We start from the raw sequence: 22,444 nt of genomic DNA, 5'->3' as shown, positions 1-22,444 counted from the left end.
CAGTAAAAGGGGTATTCCAGATATAAGCATAATTTATATTCAAATGGGTCATTAAAATTTATGATAATATTTAATTAATTGTAATTTCAAATTTTGCTCCACATAGCGGGTAAATGTTATGGTCATACACTATATTCGAGAATTAATCAATTTTGTCCTTGTGCAGGAGACACAGGGTAGGAGATGGCCGCTGGTCACATGTCCACATCATGTCTTGCACCTACCTAGCAAGGCCATGTGATCATCATTATGTTTGGCTATAGTCAGTTGGTTGCAGTGTATCCTGTATGGCAAACGTTGTGGTGAGACGTCATCTCAGTTTTGGTTACCTCTAATGTTGAGCTCTGGGTTCTTACCGAACTTTGCGGGTTTGGGATCCCCGGACCCAACCATGAACATCACTAGAAGTTTGAGGCCAAAGCCTGGTTCAGCTCAACTAGTTCTAGTTATAGTTGTATTAATAGATGTAAATCCATACATCTATCCCTATACTGTTCGTCCCCTTGCCTGTAAAGTTCCACAGTCCATTTGTAAAGTTGACTCACCATTTATGCATGTTGATCTCCTTCCAGCTCAGCCATGTATCCAGCTTTCTCATTGAGAAGGGGCGTTGACTTGGCTTTGCCAACTCATCCCTCCCTCAGGGAGGAGAGAGAGACGCTGGTTGTGTGACTCTTCAGTGAGTCACAAAGCAAATGTCTCTATCAGGAAGTTAGAGGTGTGGCTTAGAAAATGATTGGACTCACATGGGATCATTTGCATAAATGAGTCAACGTTACAAAGGGAGTGTGGAATTTTACAGGCATGGGAAGGAACAACATAGGGATAGTTGCACTGCTGTATTAAGAAATTTTCAAAGATATTTTTAGCTATAGTGTGCGTCATATATCCACAGGATATAAGTAGCAATCTCATGATACATGAATGGCAGACCCAGTTACAGTCTTTTGCTGTTGGACTCAAGAGCAGCAAGTTTTTTCTCTGTTTTTGTAGAATATTCGTGTACCTTAACATAGGCTTTCCTTTTAATTGTAGTTCAGCCGTGGATATTATTGGGACTGGGCAACTACAAGTAACAATGACTCTATATAAAGACTCGTCCTACACCTCCCCATATGAAGAATCTCCGGTTTTAATAACAGACACAACCAATTTGTTTATTGGAATTTTTCTGAACATGAGAGACGCTTCCCAGTATGCCGTGCAGATAACAAACTGCTATGCTTCACCCACCATAGACGGGACAACAAGAAATCATATAATCTGGAATGGGTATGTATTTCATTAACACAGTTTTGGGCACAAGTGTATAAAAAGGACATGGTAGAACTGGAACGGATGCAGAGGAGAGCAACCAAGAGTATTATGGGAATAGGGGGACTAGAATATAATGATAGATGACTAAACTTGAGGTTATTCAGTTTAAAAAATGAAGGCTAAGGGGAGACATTACAGTGTATAAATATCTGAATGAACAGTACAGAGACCTCACCAAAGAAGTTCTAATACCTAGGCCTGCAACCAGGACAAAAGGGAATCTTCTGTGGCTAGAGGAGAGACAGTTCTACCATCACCATAGACAGGGGGCATCCTCTACACCTAGAGGAGAGGTGGTTCTACCATTACCATAGACAGGGGACATCCTCTACATCTAGAGGTGAGGTGGTTCTACCATCACCATAGACAGAGGGCATCCTCTACACCTAGAGGAGAGGTGGTTCCACCATCACCATAGACAGGGGGCATCCTCTACACCTAGGGGAGAGGCAGTTCTACCATCACCATAGACAGGGAACATCCTCTACACCTAGAGGAGAGGTGGTTCTACCATTACCATAGACAGGGGACATCCTCTACATCTAGAGGTGAGGAGATTCTACCATCACCATAGATAGGGGGCATCCTCTACACCTAGAGGAGAGGCGGTTCTACCATCACCATAGACAGGGGGAATCCTCTACACCTAGAGGAGGGACAGTTCTATCATCACCATAGACAGGGGGCATCCTCTACACCTAGAGGAGGGACAGTTCTATCATCACCATAGACAGGGGGCATCCTCTACACCTAGAGGAGAGGCAGTTCTACCATCACCATAGACAGGGAACATCCTCTACACCTAGAGGAGAGGTGGTTCTACCATTACCATAGACAGGGGACATCCTCTACATCTAGAGGTGAGGAGATTCTACCATCACCATAGATAGGGGGCATCCTCTACACCTAGAGGAGAGGCGGTTCTACCATCACCATAGACAGGGGGAATCCTCTACACCTAGAGGAGGGACAGTTCTACCATCACCATAGACAGGGGGAATCCTCTACACCTAGAGGAGGGACAGTTCTATCATCACCATAGACAGGGGGCATCCTCTACACCTAGAGGAGAGGCAGTTCTACCATCACCATAGACAGGGAACATCCTCTACACCTAGAGGAGAGGTGGTTCTACCATTACCATAGACAGGGGACATCCTCTACATCTAGAGGTGAGGAGATTCTACCATCACCATAGATAGGGGGCATCCTCTACACCTAGAGGAGAGGCAGTTCTACCATCACCATAGACAGGGGCATCCTCTACACCTAGAGGAGAGGCGGTTCTACCATCACCATAGACAGGGGGAATCCTCTACACCTAGAGGAGGGACAGTTCTATCATCACCATAGACAGGGGGCATCCGCTGCACCTAGAGGAGAGGCGGTTCTACCATCACCATAGACAGGGGGCATCCTCTACACCTAGAGGAGAGGCAGTACTACCATCTCCATAGACAAGGGGGCATGCTCTACAACTACTGTAAAGGATAGATGTTTCTACCATAGACAGGGGACATCCTCTACACCTAGAGGAGAGGAGGTTTTACCATCTCCATAGACAGGGGGCATCCTCTACACATAGAGGAGAGGCGGCTCTACCATCACCATAGACTGTAAGAGCAGTGAAACTATGGAAGACTCTGCTTTTGGAGGTAGCTAAGGCAGATACTTTGTACAAGTTTCAAACAGGCCTGGGTGCAAAATATAATGTGTTATGGGAAAAATAACATTTGTTTATATTAAAGGTTGGAATTGATGGATCTATTTCTAGCCTCATCTTCTTTGGAACAGTAATGCCCTTCATGGGCTTGTCTACTTTGATTTTCAGCAGATCAGATGTGATTAGTGCACAAATAAAGTATATTTCATTACAAGTGAATGTGTTACTTGTGAATCATAACTTCATAATCCTAATTATCTACTAATGGGGTGCTGGGTCTCTACACCTAGAGAAGAGGCAGTTCTAACATCACCGTAGACAGGGTGGATCCTCTACACCTAGAGGAGATGCAGTTCTACTATCCCCATAGACAGGGGGCATCCTCTACACCTAGAGGAGAGGTGGTTCTATATTCACCATAGACAGGGGCATCCTCTACACCACACCTAGAGGAGAGTTGGTTCTACCATCACCATATACAGGGGGCATCCTCTACACCACACCTAGAGGACAGTTGGTTCTACCATCAACATAGACAGGGGGCATCCTCTACACCTAGAGGAGAGGTGGCTCTACCATCACTATAGACAGGGGGCATCCTCTACACCTAGAGGAGAGGTGGTTCTACCATCACCATAGACAGGGGGCATCCTCTACACCTAGAGGAGAGGCGGTTCTACCATCACCATAGACAGGGGGCATCCTCTACACCTAGAGGAGAGGCGATTCTACCATCACCATAGACAGGGGCATCCTCTACACCTAGAGGAGAGGCAGTTTTACCATCACCATAGTCAGGGGGAATCCTCTACACCTAGAAGAGAGGTGGCTCTACCATCACCATAGACAGGGGGCATCCTCTACACCTAGAGGAGAGGCAGTTCTACCATCACCATAGACAGGGGGCATCCTCTACACCTAGGGGAGAGTTGGTTCTACCATCACCATAGACAGGGGGCATCCTCTACACCTAGAGGAGAGGTGGTTCTACCATCACCATAGACATGGGCATCCTCCACACCTAGAGGAGAGGCGGTTCTACCATCACCGTAGACAGAGAACATCCTCTACACCTAGAGGAGAGACAATTTTACTATCACCATAGACAGCAGGCATCCTCTACACCTAGAAAAGAGGCAGTGCTACCATCACCATAGACAGGGGGCATTAGGTTGATGGGTTGGGACCCATTATTGTATTGCTGATACTACAGATTATCCTCTGTTATCCTAATGGGTCCATGTAACCAAGATTATGTCTGTGAATTTATATCTAAATTACTCCAGATATTCTTTTCTTTCAGTTGCCCCTTCTTGGAGGACTCCAGAGTTAATGTGATTGAAAACGGAGTCTCTGTAAATGGCAGATTTTCTATTCAACTCTATGAATATGTAAAAGACTCATATGCTATGTATCTGCACTGCGGTGTCCATATTTGTAACAAGACCTGTGAACCTGTAAGTATAATTGTATTTATTCTCATTATTTTTGTGAAACAACAGTAGGAAATGTTTGAGAACTTCTGATAACTAGTTCACTGGCCAGATGTCAGGATTCAGGGGTAGTGGACCCTCTGTACCACCGCAAGTGATGACGTAAGCCGACACCTGGAAGCGGAGTTTAAGTGGCCCCTGATTTTCACCAGAGTTTGCCGCAGAGTGGGTTGGACTTGTTGTGGTGGGATACCACCAGGTCACTCCATAGGCGCGACTGTGGTGGCGCGGTGCCGGCGAAGTACAGCATCTTAGAGCAGGTGGCCAAACCGAACACTATCATAAGCCAATTGGTATTGTTATTAAAGGTAAGGAATTTAACCGGTTCGCGACCGCCCGCCGTGTATTCATGGCGGCGGTCGCTTCGCGCTGCATGGAGAGGGCTCACGGGCTGAGCCCTCTCCATAGCCGGTAAGTCTTTGCTGCATATTGCAGCAAAGGCTTACCGGTAACATCCGCGATCGGTGCTAGCACCGATCGCGGGTGTTTTTACAGCGTGGGCTGCCGGCAAAGCTGCCGGCAGCCTCAAACAGATAGCGGCGCATGGGCGCCGCCATCTTACCTGGGATCGCCGCTCCCCGTGACGTCATCGGGGGGCGGCGATCCGTCTCCATGGTAGCCTCGGGTCTTCCGAAGACCCGAGGCTATTTCGTTTTAACCCCTTCATTACAATGTGCTGATAGCACATTGTAATGAATGAGGAAGAAAATCCCCATATACTGCCATACTGTAGTATGGCAGTATATGATAGGATCGATCAGACAACCTAGGGTTAAAGTACCCTAGGGAGTCTGAAAAATAGTATAAATAAAAATAAAAAAAAGTTAAAAAAAAAAAAATTATAATAAAAAAAACTAAAATTTCAAATCACCCCCCTTTCCCTAGAACTGACATAAATATAAATAAACAGTAAAAATCATAAACACATCAGGTATCGACGCGTCCGAAAATGCCCGATCTATCAAAATATGATAACAGTTTTTCAATGCGTTTAACCCCGTAACGGAAAATAGCGCCCAAAGTCGAAAATGGCACTTTTTTGCCATTTTGAAAAATCTAAAAAAATCTATAAAAAGTGATCAAAAGGTCGTACAGTCCTAAAAATGATATCATTGAAAATATTATCAAATTTCGCAAAAAATGACACCACGCACAGCTCCGTACACCAAAGTATAAAAAAGTTATTAGCGCCAGAAGTTGGCAAAATCAAAAAAATTTTTTTTGTACAGGAGGTTTTAATTTTTGTAAATGTATGAAATCATTATAAAACCTATACAAATTTGGTATCCCCTTAATCGTACCGACCCAAAGAATAAAGTAGACATGTCATTTGGGGCGCTCAGTGAAAGACGTAATATCCAAGCCCACAAGAAAATGGCGCAAATGTGTTTTTTCACCATTTTCATTGCATTTGGAATTTTTTTCCCGCTTCCGAGTACATGGCATGGAATATTTAATACCATCATTATGAAGTGCAATTTGTTATGCAGAAAACAAGCTGTCACACAGCTCTTTACGTGTAAAAATAAAAAAGTTATAGATTTTTGAAGGTGGGGAGTGAAAAATGGACATGAAAAAACAGGAAAGGGCCCGGTCCTTAACCGGTTAAAGAAACAATGGATATTAAAATCCTCATTACCAAAGGGTTTAGGATTTTTTTGTCCACTCAAATTTTGCCATTTTTAGCAACACATTAGATGTTACAATAAAAATCATTAATCTTCAGAACAAAGGGCGTTGGTGTTCTTCTCTATAGTAGGACACTTCACATGAAGAAAAGGCCAGCACTAACAGAGCATATAGATGCTATATAGATATCATATAGGAAGGTTCTCCTTCCTGGTCACTTATACTTCAATTATTGACACTTTTATTTTTAGGTGTGTAGTGGAATGAGAGCCATAACCACCTCTGACTCTGTCAGGACAGATGCCACTGTGTTTGTGGGCCCGATATATCGGTCAGGTTTGTATATTTTAAGATTATTTTACATATCTGGCGTAAACGCTTACAAAAATTTTGTCACAATTTAGATCCGCTCAACTTTTTAGTATGTTTGTATGCATTCTTAAGAATGGCATTTTTTCAACGGGGTCATCTTACAGTATAGTATAGTCCAGAGACAAAGAAGCTTAGGAAAAATGATGAATCTCCGCACCAGATGCATAATAAAAGATTCTTCTTCTTAATTAGTTCATAGTATAAAAGTTACAAACGTAAGACATTTTTTTTTACCGTTTGTAACTTTTATACTATGAACTAATAATGAAAAAGAATCTTGGAAAAGAAAGGAAGATAAAACAAAGCCAAACACAAAACAAAATCCTGCTCATCCGAGCACTACCTGTACTATTGCGATTCCCTCACTAGAGAAGCAGTGTACTCACTATAACGCTATCTAACACTGCGGCGAAGTACAGTGTAAACGCCGGACTGCTCTCAAAGTGGTCCGATGTATTCATGAGGGGGCAGGATTGTGGGCGGGTTTAGGGACGGTGACTGCTGCGCGTCATGCGTCATGGTGGAGCGAGTGGGGCGGTCCAGGGAAGAGGCAGTGCCTCGGACCACCCCCTCATGAATACATCGGACCACTTTGAGAGCGGTCCCTCGTTTACATTTTACTCCGGTTTCCGGTAACGCTATCACTCACACACTTGGTGACAAGTCCTCTTTAAAGAGTAAAAAAACTTTGCTGTTGCATGAAAGCAAGTAAAGATCTAGAAAAACCATTAAGAATTGATACTCAATGTACATTGGAAATTTGTATAACTTTTCAATACTGTACACAAACAATATTAATTATTTGCAGGAATGTGCTAAAAGTGGATAAGCCCCTTAAGATACTTGTCATGAAGGTTGAATATTTTAAGACTGCAGTGGTGGTTAAAGCTATTGAATTGGTTGAATATTTCCAGACAGCCAAAAGTTTTTAAATTTGGAAAACAAACCTAATTTGCTGAATGATTTTTGGATAGATGGATACTGGTTCTAATCAGATATTATGTTCTTTTTTCATTTTAGGAGCTTACTCCGTGGCGGCGAGCCTGACAACTCTTCTTATATCAGCAGCCTTACTATTTACAGTTTGAGTTGATCACTTACTGTAAAACAGCCATTCATTAATATAGTCAATTGTCTGCTTGCCTGTATAATCGTGATTCTATATCATTATACTACAATTAATATCTAGAAGACATAACATATATAAAATTGATACATTTTTGTGATTGCGGCTAATGGAAATAATTAAAATATAGTATAGAAAATAATTACTTCTTTTTTTCAATTTTGTTGTCTCTTTTAAAATAGAAAAACTTTTATTATCTCAAACTTATTTAACACTTCACTTTAAAAAGCTGTAAAAAGTTAAAGGAAATCTACCATTTTATTTTTTTTTACATTTTGATGCAGAAACATATCTTGTTTAATCCCTGATCCAATTGTGGGTTTGCTCAAAAAAAACAATTATAAAATTCAGGACTTTGGGAAAGCTTTGTGAATTCTGGCTGCTGTGTTTCACTGAGCTTCCTGAACTGTCTAGGCAGGACTAATCAACCTGAGCTGGATGACTCATACACAATAGCTGGGGGATGGTGCAGCGATTGATTACTTCTGTCAGGGACAACAATGTCCCGAATTAGGGTAAGAGGAGAAGCGCCCTGGCAGCCACAGGAGCAACAGAGCCTCATTATAATAATTTTATAACAGTTTTTTCAGCAAAACCACCCAGTTCAGGGATTAAACAAGATGGGGGTCATTTACTAAGGGCCCGATTCGCGTTTTCCCGACGTGTTACCCGAATATTTCCGATTTGCGCCGCTTGTACATGAATTGCCCCGGGTTTTTGGCGCACGCGATCGGATTGTGGCGCATCGGGGCCGGCATGCGCGCGACAGAAATCGGGGGGGGCGTGGCCGAACGAAAACCCGACGTATTCGGAAAAACCGCCGCATTTAAAAACCGAAATGTGTCGCTTGGGGAGCGCTCACCTTCACCTTCTATGGGATGGTGCATTCCGGGGCGTTAAGATTATTTTCGGCGCTGCAGCGCCACCTGGTGGACGGCGGAGGAATTACCATCTTAAATCCCAGCCGGACCCGAATCCTGTGCAGAGAACGCACCGCTGGATCGCGAATGGGCCGGGTAAGTAAATGTGCCCCGATATGTTTCTGCATCAGTATAGCTACAGCATTCTCAAGGTATGTTTGCTTCATAATACATAAAAGCATATGGTAGATTTCCTTTAACTCAGGGCCAATGGGATCTTCCCTTTTCAGCTATTGTATCATTATAGGGAAAAATGCCCTTCTTGCTTTGGGCAAAGGAATACAGAGAAGTCTGATATGTGATTGACACCCTTTCATGTAGACGTTGCATACAGAGATGACTGCCAGTGATTAGAACCACCCACTAACAAAAAAAAAAGATGGATATGAAAAAATATATTTCCCACCATTAAAAATGTGTATTATAGAGCAGCCAATCATAAGTGAGAGCTGGAAAGCAAAGCTCTGCACGACTGCTGTACAATAATAGATATGACTTGTTAAGCAGCTTAGTGTGAAATTACAGATCAGGTGCTTGTGCTTCTATCAGTCTAAACTTTACAATCTAAACTTTTCAGGAACTATAGTATGTGATTACCGGAAAGCTTTCTCCAGTTATTGAAAAACAAATAAACTAAACGCAAATATTTTATGAAACCGCGCAAATGAACTAAAAATTGTTACTGATGACAGTGACCTATTCTCCGGGGTTTCTGGGCGAGTATATATATATATATATATATATACTGATGCAAGCATGATAATGTACAGGCGGTCACCGGGTTACATACAAGATAGGGTCCATTGGTTTGTTCTTAAGTTGAATTTGTATGTAAGTCGAAACTGTATAGTTTATAATTGTAGTTCCAGACAAAAAAAAAAATTTGCCCCAGTGACAATTTTTTAAAATTTTAGCTGCAATGGGACCAGGGATAAGTAAAGCTTCATTACAGACACCTTACAGCTGATCATTGCAGTCTGGGACTATAGTAAAGCTTCAAGAGAGCTTCACCAGAGGTCACAGTGGGCAGAGGGGTATTTTCTGTAACTAGGAGTCATCTGAAAGTCGGGTGTCCTTAGGTAGGGAACTGCCTGTATACAGTTTTATAAAGGGTTGACCAGGCCAAGGAGAATGTGTGTCACCCGTGTCCCGCTGCCCCCGAAAGCCCATCACACGCACATCTTACCTCTCCTGGCTCCTGCTACGAATCCCTCTGCCGTGAGCGCGTGCCCCCGGGCCCTAGGGCGCGCCTGCGTCGGCTTCTCTAGATTTAAAGGGACAGTATGCCGTTAATTGGTGTTGGTCATTTTTAGGAAAACTATATAACCTGCCTCTTCCTGTGCAACCTGCAGGATCTTTGTGCCTTGAGCCTTAGAGAAAGCTGAGTTTTATGCCTTGTGCTATTTCTGTGATTTCTCGTTGTGACCCTGGTTCCGTGTCTGACTTCTCTCCTTTGCTGCCTGCCCTGACCCGTTGCTAAGTCTCCGACTTTGAACCTGTTCTGCCAGTCCTGACCTCCTTCCTGTCCCGACTACGAGATTGCCAGCTATTTCTGTACTTCAACCTTGGCCGCCACTGTGGACAAGTCACACCTGTGGAACGACCTGGTGGTACCACGCCGCAGCAAGTCCCTCCCGCTTTGCGGCAGGCTCTGGTGAACACCGGGTGCCACTTAGACTCCGGTCCCAGGTAGTGGCTTGTGTCATCATCTGCAGTGGTTCAGAGGATCCACTACCTCTGAGCCTGACAGTTTGTTCTTTATGCAGTTTATATAATTGTGCAATAAGTCAACGTTCAAGGTCTACGGATACATAATGAAGGGTTAGTGATCGATCTCCAAACAGATGCAAGCAGAGCCAGGTAATGTAAATGAAACTTATATAAAGTACTGAAAAGATTCAGGATGCTGACAAAAGGTAAGTTTACAATCAGGATTGCATAGGCTATTGGAACCTGTCACCAGCTAAAAATTCCTGGTGTATATTTAATTGCTTCATTTTTGGAATTTTTTTTTCCAGCTTTAGTTTTAAAATAATAATGTATAATAATGGTGGCCATTATACCTCTGTGCAAACAGAAGGTTATGGTTTTTGGAATGCAGAGAGTAAAAAGAAAAAGCAAAAATGAAAAAGGTTATGACATTAAACATTGAAGAAAGTATATGGAGATCCAGGAGGGTTGTTTGATATTTTTGAAATTTATAGGCTTATAGGAAGCTACTGGGCAGTATTTTCACCATTAAAATAAATAAAATATTATCACATTTTTCTTCTAAGAAATAAATATAAACTGAATCTATGCAGACTCTAATCTGGTTTATATTCTGAAGCGCAGACATTCAGAGAAGTGCAAATATTCTTATATCATTTCTGACTATCCCACGACACCTATTAACACACTATTCCTATCGGTCACAATACATTGCATGTCTCGTGGATTTGTTTTCCCTGTAGAAATAATGGTGTCATCAGAAACCACCTTTTTCTATACTTTAAACAAAACCTCAAGCAATAAATCGGGTCTGATATTACGACATGAAATCCATACAGAAATCCGGGGAAAAACATCTTGACAAAGGATAAATGGTAACATAAAACTTTGCTTTTCATCCTGGATAATTCTTCACGTTTATTCCGCATTCTATAAATCTCTTAAATGTATAAAGAGAGAAGTTTTCTTCTGCAGAGAGAATGATCGCTGTGGGTAGAGATTGGTAGAAACACGGGGTATGTTATATATTTTAGTTTTATTTCTTAAACTTCTTGTATTTTATATTTTATTGAAGTCGTGTAATTTCACTCAGTAACGCTTAGGGAGTTACAACGGAAAAATATCACTCAGCATCCATTTTCAGCATGAAAAGGGCTTGATGGAATATTCCTTTAAGCCTCTTAGGAAGAAAACCTTTTTTACTTTTAATACAGCACTCAGAAAACCATAAGGTTTAACTTTTATTGGTATTTTCTTTTAATTGTTTTTTTTTTTTTTTTAAATCCTGATATGTTTTTATTTTTTTGAGCTATTTATTCCCCTAATGTTCGGAGGTGAGGTGCCTGATAAAGAACAATCACAATGGGGCACATTTACTTACCTGGTCCCTGTGTGATCCCCGAGGTGCGTTTTCCGCCGGAATCCACATATGCCGCGATTCATGAAGATATCCTGCATGTGTCGCTTCCCCGCTGTGGTCCACCGGAGTTCACCTTCTTCTTCCCGGTGCATGTAAGTGCATGTCTTGCGACACGAATTGCTTTGTTAAATCCTTCGTGTTGTCCGAATCCATCGGTTCGTCCGACGGCTCACCCCCCGATTTGTGTTGCGTGGAAGTCGTTCGCGTGAGCCGCTCAAAATCCGTTTGCGTGCGCCCAAAAAAATACTTTCTAAATGCGGCGCAACACGGAAATCGTTGGGTATTCCGATGATAATGCGGTCCGCGGACCCTTAGTAAATGAGCCCCAATATGTTTTAAAGCATTCAGGATGAATTATGTAATTTAAAGATTATTTTAGTCTGCTTTTTTTTACATTTTTTATTCTTTATAAAGAAGCTACAACTTATAGTTAGCCCTAGTGGAAGGACTTGAACAATAGGGGGCTCAATCAACCGAAATAGTAGTTTTGTAACCTAAGGCTGGAAGCAGTTCTATTAGGCCCCTTCTACACTCGCATCACACTCGCAACGCGTGCTGCCCGGATCACACGGCCCGAACACTGCAAACCGGAACTGAACTCAGCATGTCAGTTCAGTTCCGGTTTGCAGTGTTCAGGCCGTGCAATCCAGACAGCATGCGTTGCGAGTGTGATGCAAGTGTAGAAGGGGCCTTACGCTCTGCATCTAGCAAGATCTATTGGGTCTAAAACATGCAACAGGGGGGAAATGAATAGGACACCACTGCCACCCGACCCATCGGCACCTTACCATTGTAAAAGTGCCAATGGGATGAGAGTGGTGCAGCTCTCATCAAGATACAGTTACAAAGCTACAAGTTATGATAATTATTGTTTTGTTAATTTTCTAATCTTTTTCCTTTTTTAAAATTAGGAACAGCAGCTGCCTTAAAATGACCCCCTTCGCTGTATTCCTGATTTTTATCTTCACCCATATGGTCGCCTCTCAATATTGTAAGTTATGTCAATGAACGTGAAGTTTTATTTTTTAAAATTAATATGGAAAATAAGTCTAAAATGAAAATTATGTAATAAGTTTTTAAACTAAATCGTTTTATGTATATAACTCTTTTTATGTATATAACTCATTTTAATACAGGCGGTCCCCTACTTAAGAACACTCGACTTACATACGACCCATAGTTACAAACGGACCTTTGGATATTGGTAATTTATTGTACTTTAGTCCTAGGCTACAATAATCAGCTGTAACAGTTATCAAATGTGTCTGTAATGAAGCTTTAGTGTTAATATTGATTCTAATGACAACCCAACATTTTTAAAATCCAATTGTTGCAGAGACTAAAAAAGTTCTGGCTGGGATTACAATGATAAAATATACAGTTCCGACTTACATACAAATTCAACTTAAGAACAAACCTACAGTCCCTATCTTGTATGTAACCCGGGGACTGCCTGTATAACCATACAAAGAAATCTGATTTTGTGGATGGCCAAATATTTGACCGTTAAATTTAGGGGTTCAGTGTTGGTTTAAGATCTACATTTTTTGGAATAATTTCCAACCTTTACTTTTAGATTACGGAACTTCAATGACAACTTCAAGTCATCCGGAATGCAAAGGGCAGGGTGAGAAAATATTTTTTTTTAAAGCCAATTTTGATAGTGTTGATGGATGATTTTTTAACCTTGAGAAAAGTCACTTTTGGCCTTCAGGACATGTTGATATTCTTCAGTTTCTTATCACGCAGAGACCAAGTTATCTCCTTTTGCAAATTAGATTTGAGAATCTTTTTTTTTTCCCACACTAAGACCTTCAGTGCACTGCTGACGGAGAGTGCAGGGGCCTGGGAGTTGGAAGCAGGGGCAGAGTGACATCGGCAGGAGAAGGCTGTGCCAAGCGCAAATTGGGCGTGTAAGAAGTACATCTATAATAAGCTGAGGGGCTCTGGTGCAGCCCCCTGAATAAATTCTGGCATCATTTGCATAAGTTTAAAAGATGTTTTTTGGTCAAGGAAGCTTGAGATGAGAAATATAAGAACACTACCCGAATCAAGCAGTGAGTAACTGTGGTTTATAAACAAAATTTTTTTGGGGTAGATTTCCCTTAATACAACATATTAAAAAAAACATTAAAAAAACCCTGAAAAATCCAACCTAACATTTTTTTTTTCCAAGAACCTGTGTTTGCTTATGAAAGTGATAAGCTGATTCATAACATTGCATCCTTCCAATAGGTGGCGCTATAAGTACAACTTTGAATCAGCTGATGCTCATAGCTATTGATTAGTCGCTGATTATGGAACTAAATATTTTTTTTTATTACTTTTACTACAGAGGGAACCTCTTTTACATTCATAACAGACAAACTTTTTCCCTGGAGTTATGAAAATGTTGTTGAAAACTTTGTTAATCGAGTCTCACAAAGAATCCCTTGCGTTCAGCGTCAGTATACCTTAATCAGAGTAAATAATTCAGGTAAATATTTATGTATCGGTGATATTACCATAATTTCAATGACTGAATTGATTCACTTGAGAAACTTCTGTCCATGTATTGTGTGGAACATTACAGATCAGCTTTATTGGCGTAAATTAGGATGAGTTGTAATATCACTAGTGATGAGCACACCCATGGGTTCTAGTTGGACCCATCAGTTCTGTGGTTGTTAACTGTTTAAATGCCAAAGTAGTTTGGAGTCTAAAAGTTAGCAAGGGACTGTTCTTTATTGGTGAACTGTGCCTCTCCGTAGTGGATGTCTATTACTGCTGTGCATGAATTAAATTAAAGGGAACCTATCATCAGCAAATGGCCTATAAACCACCACCATGGTCCAGTGTGATGGCATCAACTTGAAATTAACTTTGAAGTGAGATGTAAATTAACTGTATAAAGTCAAGGAGGCGGAGAGTTTAACACTGAAGTCAAGATGGGAAGCTCTGAATGCCTCCTCCTTTGTGATTGACATGAGACTTCAGGAGATCTGATTAGTGATGTCCCTGGATGCAGGACCATCGGTTACAGTGAAGGTGGGAGAAAAAGAGAGCTTGACTTCAGTGTTAAAACCCCAACCTCCATGAATTTATACAATGAATTTACATCTCACTTCAAAGTTGATTTTCTGGATGATGCCACCACACTGGGCCATGAAAAAACATGGTCTGCAAGGTGTTCAGCTGCTTGACAATATGCTGGTAGTGGTTTATTAGGTCAATTTCCGCTGACAGATTCTCTTTAATCTGTGAACTTGCTGGCTGGTCTCTTGTACTTTACCATTAACATTGATGGACTCAAGATTAACGGTATTAGTGCAGATATCAGCTATATAGCTAAAAGTCTCAAGTCTGGTTTAAAATTGATTTATTTATCTGCCGAGAACAAATAATGATAAAAAGATAGTAATAAAAGAAGTACAAGAAAAAAGACGAAGGGGGATTTTCCTTGTTCAACTTTATCACTACTGTATTAATTATTAATTTGCACATTATTCTAATATTATAATCTAATATGTTTTTCTCATTAGACATCACTGAAAGTGTTGCAGAGACCAAGCTTGATTTCATTAAGAAGTTACATGACTACGATTTTTGGTACTATTATAACCAGTATATAAACTACTACTTTTATAGTGACCCCTCCACTTGTTTTTGCAACCAGTTTATTTTGCATGGACTCAAAAGAGCCCTGGAGATTTCACCAAAAGAAAGTTTTATTCTGACTCTAAGCAGTGGATCTGTTGCCGACCATAATAATTCTGAAGTCTTATCAGAGATTTATCGACTGCTCGATGAAAAGAAATCTCAGGTTTGTAGCCAAATTACACTGAAAACCTTCTTGATGAGATTGTAAGGATAATTGGCCACAAATGTACTATGGTCAAGAGTGGAAATGTTTAGATAGGTTATCAATGCTGGGCACCCAAAACAGATGAATGTCTACTGGCTCAGACCCCTGATGGTCTGAAGTGTTGAATATCCCCAAAAAATTTTCTTTGAGGGCTTCCAGGGTTGTATTACACGGTGATGGAATTAACTAACTTTTTGGCAAAAGAAATCTAAATAACAAAATAAGGTAGTTCTTTGCCTATCTTGGAACTTTGATAAGTTGTAGGCCAAAATAATTCTTACCAAACCCCATAGGCTTTTCCAGAATACACTGAAAGTCTTTGATTGTTCGTTGAGGAACATCTCGGACCGTTCTCTTGTATTTTCCTGGATCTTTGCTACTGAATGGGCTACGTATTTGGGCAGATATCTAATTGGTTAGAATAGGAGGTTGTGTGGGTATAAGACGTCTTGGATTTTTCAAAACATGTATGCAGGTGGGCATAGTGTTTGAACATAGAGCTTGCATTTATGAACTTTAGGACTTTATGAAGTTTTTGGGCCTGCACCAAACCTATGACATACCGTATTTTTCGGACTATAAGGGGCACCGGATTATAAGGCGCACCATCAATAAATGCCTGCTAAAACGTCTAGGTTCATATATAAGGCACACCGGATTATAAGGCGCACCTGATTATAAGGATGAATGGCCAGCAGGTGGCAGACCTGTGTACAGTTCAAGGGAGCTGTTGTCTGTAAGTACGGTTCATATATAAGGCGCACTGGACTATAAGGCGCACATTTGATTTCTGAGAAAATGAAAGGATTTTTTGTGTGCCTTATAGTCCGAAAAATACGGTGACAAAACCAAGATTTATGGAAAAATAAAAAAGCAGTTTTCAGTGGCATACAGTTTGGACTGCCATGGGCCCCACGGAAGCCTCGGCCTTGGGTGATCGCCCATACTGTCCTAATGGGGATCTACCATTGTTTACCATCACCACTGTTTCACTACAAACATCTTCTGAAATATTCCCATTTCTATTTATTTCTCCATCTTAAGGTCTACTTCATAAATTATGACCACTGTGCTTCAGAATTACAAGAGGGTCTTTTATACAACCTCGTAAATCGGAGTTTTGGATTCTATTCAAAGACTAACAAGTACAAGTTATCAGATGTAAGTAAAATGAGAACATCAGTCTCATCTCCGGGTAATCAAAATCTTAGCCTTTCCCATGTGATGGGGCCTCTATTATGAAGCACCACCTACTCTGTGTATAAACGACACTGTAAACAAACACATAATTGTAAAATAATACTTTATTAATTACTTAAGGTACACTCAAATAACGATTTCTTCCCGAAAGGGGACATAAAAAGAAGGCATACACAAGGAGACAACAAACTGATAAAAAGACAATGCACAAGGATCAGGTGTAAATACATGTACAAATGGTTATCCCTAGCACTCCAAAGGGTGCTGTGTTAGGGTATGGACTGTAAAGATTCTACACCAGCCTACATGGGCAGCAGCAAAAAGACCCACATTAGGGTACAGAATAAATAAGAGGGGACCCAAATAAGGGAAAGCATAAACCTCATTAAAAAGACACAATGGTGGATCAGAGAAAACTTGTCAATAGTACAGACCGTGAACACTTGCACAACCCCACAAGTTCCGATATAATTGTATGGGGGTTCATTTTTATGAGGGTTGAGATGCAGTTTTCATTTGTAAATCCAACCTTTTGATAACTTTTAACTGATTTAAGATGAACACATCGATGATGGCATTATTTTTTTGAAGAGGTGAAATCATTTGATGGGTTTTGATAAGGCTGGGTTTACTTAATGTTCATATGTTCATATCATCCATCAGGAGGATTCCGATGTGTCCTTATAGCGTATGGTACAGACGTATCCCACTGTATGCCTATACAGCTAGATACATCCACTGTCCTAATATCAACAGTGAATTCACTGGGTCCTTCCTCCTCCCAAGCGACGTATGCTCTCAGCAGGGCTGTATGAGGAGATGTAATACGCTGCATCCGCTCCCAAGAGCCGTCCATTGCCTCTGCTAAGCACATACGTCGCTTAAGCAAGGCTGCAGGATGAAAAGACGTAGCTTTCTAAGTCCTTCCATCCTGCTTTTTTTGGTGGACAGAGGCCAGACGGAGACAACAACTATTCCTATGTCTGCCACAATTTGTCAATGTATACGCTAACAACGTTGGGTGCTTTCCAAAGTATAAGCTTAGAGTGTGCAAAAACCGTTCCCATCCCAGGGATGATAGGGATAACTGGGTTTAAGAATAGCTTGATATGATGTTACTGCAGGTAGTAATATTATTAGTTCTTAATGAAGTACTATTCCCCTATTAGATACTTAACTGAACTGTAGGGAACATTTACTAAGGGTCCGTCGGACGCATTTCCGTCCGGTTTCCCGAATTTTTCCGATTTGCCCTGAATTGCCCGAGTTATTGGTGCGCGCGATTGGATTGTGGCGCATCGGCGCCGGCTTTCATGTGACACAAATCGGGCAACAACCGACTGATTCGGACAAACTGCGGAATTTAACTTTCAAAATTGTGTCGCAAGATCAGCACTCGCATGCATCGGGAAGATGGTGAACTCCGGTGGACCTGAGCGGGGAAGCGAAACATGCATGAAATTGGACGCAGGATCTTAGTGAATCGCGGCAGCTCCGAATCCTCATCGGACATTCCCGATCGGCCGCGTCAATGGGACGGATAAGTAAATGTGCCCCAATGTGTGTAACATGACAGCATGTATAGTTCACATTTAGTCCTATTCAGGTTTTCAATGGATTCATTACAAAGACTTAATCTAGGTCATATGATATAGGGAGAGTATATGAGTAGAATGTGAAATAAAAATATATTAGAAAAGTATATAATCTGCCATGACCACACACATTAAAAAACATTGGGTTTTCAGAGTTTAGTTATTAGACCTATTTCTATAGAAGCTTTTACACCAAAAACTATTACATGTGGTATTGTTTAATACCTAGACACATTTTTATCCAGTGTATGTTCTGTAGACAAACATTGCACAGTAAACCAAATTATCCTTCTCAATGTTCCACAGGTTTTCTATGGTTTAGACTTGTTTCTTCTTAAACCCCTAAATTATTCTTTGCCGATCTTTAATTTGGACATAACTTCAATGAATCTGCATAGAGAAGAGTTTGATGTTATGTCTTCATTATCCTTCATCATGATTTCTGTGAATGGAAAAGAAAACATCACCTTTACTGATCCTAATGGTAAGTACTTTCTTGTTTCTAGTGTATCACTTAATGGGGTCAGAGGAAGGGTAATTCGCATAAATACCTATGTGGACGATCACCAGACTGATGAGGTCAACAGTAGGTTGGGTAGAACTAACCTTCACAAATCGGTGCTGGGTTTCATGCGACGGAAATCGGGGGGGGGGGGGGGCGTGGCTGTCGGAAAACCTGACTGATTCAGAAAAATTGCGGAATTTTTTTTTTTTTTAAATTGTTGCTTGACATAAACTTACATGCACCAAGGATAAACTGGTGAACTCCGGTGGACCTCGGCGCAGCAGCAGCACCTGGCAGACATCAGGCGCACGACCTTAGTGAATCGCTAGAAGAGCCGAATCCTCGTCGGAGAACACGCCGCTGGATCGCGACAGGACCGGTTAAGTAAATGACCCCCACAGTCTAAAGATGTAGAGATATCAGATAAATGGGTCATATGGTGAATCTGGACCTCCAAACAGGCTGTCATATATGTCCATCAATCTCCATCTTGTATATTATTGCCCTAAATATATGGGGAGCTTATGGAACCTGTAATAAATGGTCGGCAGTAAGTAGGAGCCTACAGGTGAATATGTTTGAACTTATGACAGCAGTGTTTCCTATTCTTCCTACATGATAGCCGTGGTATCAGCTTTACTTTTATTGAACTCATATTTTTTTAGGTAAAACTCCAGTGTATGAGAGAATGCTTTCCCATTATACGGGTAATACCTACCTAGTGAAATATCCAGTTTCTGGAACCTGGACATTAGAGATTTATTGTCAAGATGTTTGTTCCATAAGGATATGGGGAGTTGCAGGTATGTATTTAATAGAAATGTATGTATAAAATACAAAAAGATATATGATCCAGAAAAATACTAATATTCTGAAGCGAAATACCATATATTTTTATGTATGGATGTAAAAAACTTAGTTAAATTTTGGTGGTTTCGGAGAAAAATATTTTAAAAAGTTATAATTTTTCGAGCAGAGGTCCCGTTACTCATCTGGTTCAGGATGTTATAAGAAAACATTAAATGTAGGAGAGATTATTAAAGGACATCTACCATCAAAACCAACCCACTACCCTGCTGGCCACTCCATGGCCGGCCGTGCCTCCCTTCAAACATCTTTACACCACCCTATGGTGGAGGTGGCGGAAAGGGGAAAATAATCGTAAGCGCTACCAATAAGTTAGCATTTTCGATTACTTCATGGCTTCTTCGTCAGTACCTTGTGCAGAAGCCCTGATAAATACCCCCCACACACTTTCTCTATGTAATAAAATAAAGTACTATATCCTGCAATTTTCACTTTGGCTTCTAGTCTGTAAAACTGTGGTTTATTCAGTGCTGGCACTGACTGCAAATGTTAACTGTTTAAATTATAAGAGTTAACTTTAGTAGTGAGTATGTCACTCATTTTAACTCATTGGGGGTCATTTACTAAGGGCCCGCTTCGCATTTTTCCGACGTTTTACCTGAATATTTCCGATTTGCACCGATTTTCCCTGAATTGCCCCGGGATTTTGGCGCACGCGATCGGATTGTGCCGCACCGGCGCCGGCATGCACATGACGGAAATCGGGGGGAGTGGCCGAACGTAAACCCAACGGATTCGTAAAAAAACGCTGCATTTTTTTAAAAGAAGTGTCGCTGGACTCGCGCTTACCTTCACCCAGGATAACTTGGTGAACTTCAGTGCATTCAGATGGTCTTCAGCGCAGCAGCAACACCTGGTGGACGTCGGAGGAACTGCCTTAGTGAGTCCCGGCCGGACCCGAATCCACCGCAAAGAACGCGTCGCTGGATTGCGAATGGACCGGGTAAGTAAATCTGCCCCATTAAATCCAGATGACAAAATTGATCACATTTTCAAATTGTAGATTTTTTTTTCTTCTTTTTTCTATCCTTGATTATAGGTGTTGTCATCTTGCTTGAGGCAGCAGTGATCTGGAGATCAACCATTGAGGTCAATGGAAAGTTTTGTAGACATGTTCTGTAGTCTTGAGTGGACCCAAACGGGTTTGTACCGAACTTTGCGGGCAACCACATTCTAATGAAGTCTGGGGTCAGGTCCAAGGGACCCCAATCACAGAAACCTGAAGTTTGCCGTCTGCTTAATACTGCAAAGCATGCCTACAAAACTCTCCACCAACCTCAATGGTTCAGCTCCAGACTGTTGTTGCTTCAGTCAAGATGACATGGACAGAAAATAGAGTGAAAAAAATCTACAATCGGAAAATTTTAAAATGTGATCAATTTTGTCATCTGGTTTTAGTTAAAAAAAACACACTCCCTACTAAAAGTGTTGTAGTTTTCTGTAATCCCTTATTGTAAATTGCTGTTGGGAGGGTTTCGCAGACACTGGAGGGAATTGAGAGATAAAAAACATTAATAAATGTAAACATTTTTTCTGCTGATTTTGGTTTGATATTTCATGCTTTCTCGTAGAGATTAGACATTATTCCCATCTTAAAATTTGGGCTTGGTAAACTGACTCCAGCCACTATATAATTGACTTTTTTGTTTTTTAGGTTTTGGATCACAGGGTGAGTACAAGAAAATATTTATTGAAAAATTCAAATTCAATTCAAATTCAAAATTTAGGTTTCAAGAATGTTTTTTTTTTGACTCGTAGGAAACTGTTCAAGTTATGATTGTGCTCCGCGGGCCTCCTGTGAAGAGTTTGGAGGTTACCAGGAGTGCACATGTACCAATGGATTTGAAGGAGATGGATCATTCTGTCATGATATAAATGAGTGTGAGAACTTTTATCTGAGTAATTGTAACCCCGGCAATGCTGTTTGTTTAAATACCATTGGTTCCTTCAATTGTATCTGCCACCAGGGACTTGAATATGTAGAAAATGAAGGTTGCGTTGATTTCGATGAATGTCAAAACCACGTTTGTCATCCTTTGGCGCAATGTACAAATTATTATGGCTCCTACTTTTGTGCGTGTCCTGATGGATATCATGGCGATGGAAGGTTCTGTGACTTGGAGTGTCAAAATGCGTCTTTGTGCGATTCAGATACAAACTGTAATGTATCTCTTGAGGAAACTGGGTGCTGGGATCCCTGTAACAACCACAGCGTGGTCAGTGATAAGTGGCGGCTTTCTACATTCCGCTCACATTATTCTGCTTATTTCTACTCTCGGTGTGATAATAACATGCGTGGTTGGTATAGATTTCAAGGAAACACTGAATGGAGAATTCCGGAACACTGCATTGAAGAATACAGTTGTGGGACAGACAGTCCATTATGGCTCAGGGGAAGCCATCCTAAGGTTGAAGATGGAACAGTGAACGCTACTGTTTGTGCAACATGGGATGGAAATTGTTGCATGTGGACGCACCCCATTTCTATTAGGGCTTGTCCAGGGGGATACTATGTATACAAAATCCATAACACACCATTATGTTATTCAGCCTACTGCACAGGTAAGTAGTAAATACATCTTTTACCACCTCCAGTTATAGTAGAATCCATCCCACTCACTCCAGTACATAAACAATAAGTTCCACAGTGAAGCAGCAGAAAAAATGGTGGTGTGAATCTATTAAGACTGACATTTTGAACTCCCAATCGCATTTTGAACCTTGCTCCCCCTTCCTTGGCTATCGCTCTGCAACCTAGATCTTCTAAGAGGCTCTGGCAGAGA

At 41.1% G+C, this 22,444-nt stretch overlaps 1 protein-coding gene across 1 annotated transcript in view; it reads left to right on the top strand.

Moving 5' to 3' along the window:
- The window catches only part of LOC140076136 (uncharacterized), a 156,571-nt gene that overhangs the window by 55,778 nt on the left and 78,349 nt on the right, over positions 1-22,444 (top strand). Inside the window, exons 13-27 of the mRNA XM_072122643.1 lie at positions 1,036-1,272; positions 4,284-4,437; positions 6,354-6,438; positions 7,495-7,560; positions 10,308-10,380; positions 11,238-11,246; positions 12,562-12,641; positions 13,227-13,277; positions 13,986-14,126; positions 15,172-15,452; positions 16,539-16,655; positions 18,596-18,773; positions 19,460-19,597; positions 21,316-21,330; positions 21,420-22,223. Of these exons, the coding sequence (XP_071978744.1) occupies positions 1,036-1,272; positions 4,284-4,437; positions 6,354-6,438; positions 7,495-7,560; positions 10,308-10,380; positions 11,238-11,246; positions 12,562-12,641; positions 13,227-13,277; positions 13,986-14,126; positions 15,172-15,452; positions 16,539-16,655; positions 18,596-18,773; positions 19,460-19,597; positions 21,316-21,330; positions 21,420-22,223 (2,429 nt within the window). The remainder of the gene's footprint in view (positions 1-1,035; positions 1,273-4,283; positions 4,438-6,353; positions 6,439-7,494; positions 7,561-10,307; positions 10,381-11,237; positions 11,247-12,561; positions 12,642-13,226; positions 13,278-13,985; positions 14,127-15,171; positions 15,453-16,538; positions 16,656-18,595; positions 18,774-19,459; positions 19,598-21,315; positions 21,331-21,419; positions 22,224-22,444) is intronic.

Source organism: Engystomops pustulosus, chromosome 8 (assembly GCF_040894005.1).
Source record: "Engystomops pustulosus chromosome 8, aEngPut4.maternal, whole genome shotgun sequence".
Taxonomy (NCBI): domain Eukaryota; kingdom Metazoa; phylum Chordata; class Amphibia; order Anura; family Leptodactylidae; genus Engystomops; species Engystomops pustulosus.
The sequence above is the reverse complement of the archived record's forward strand: the minus strand, read 5'-3'. Positions and strand labels throughout refer to the sequence as shown.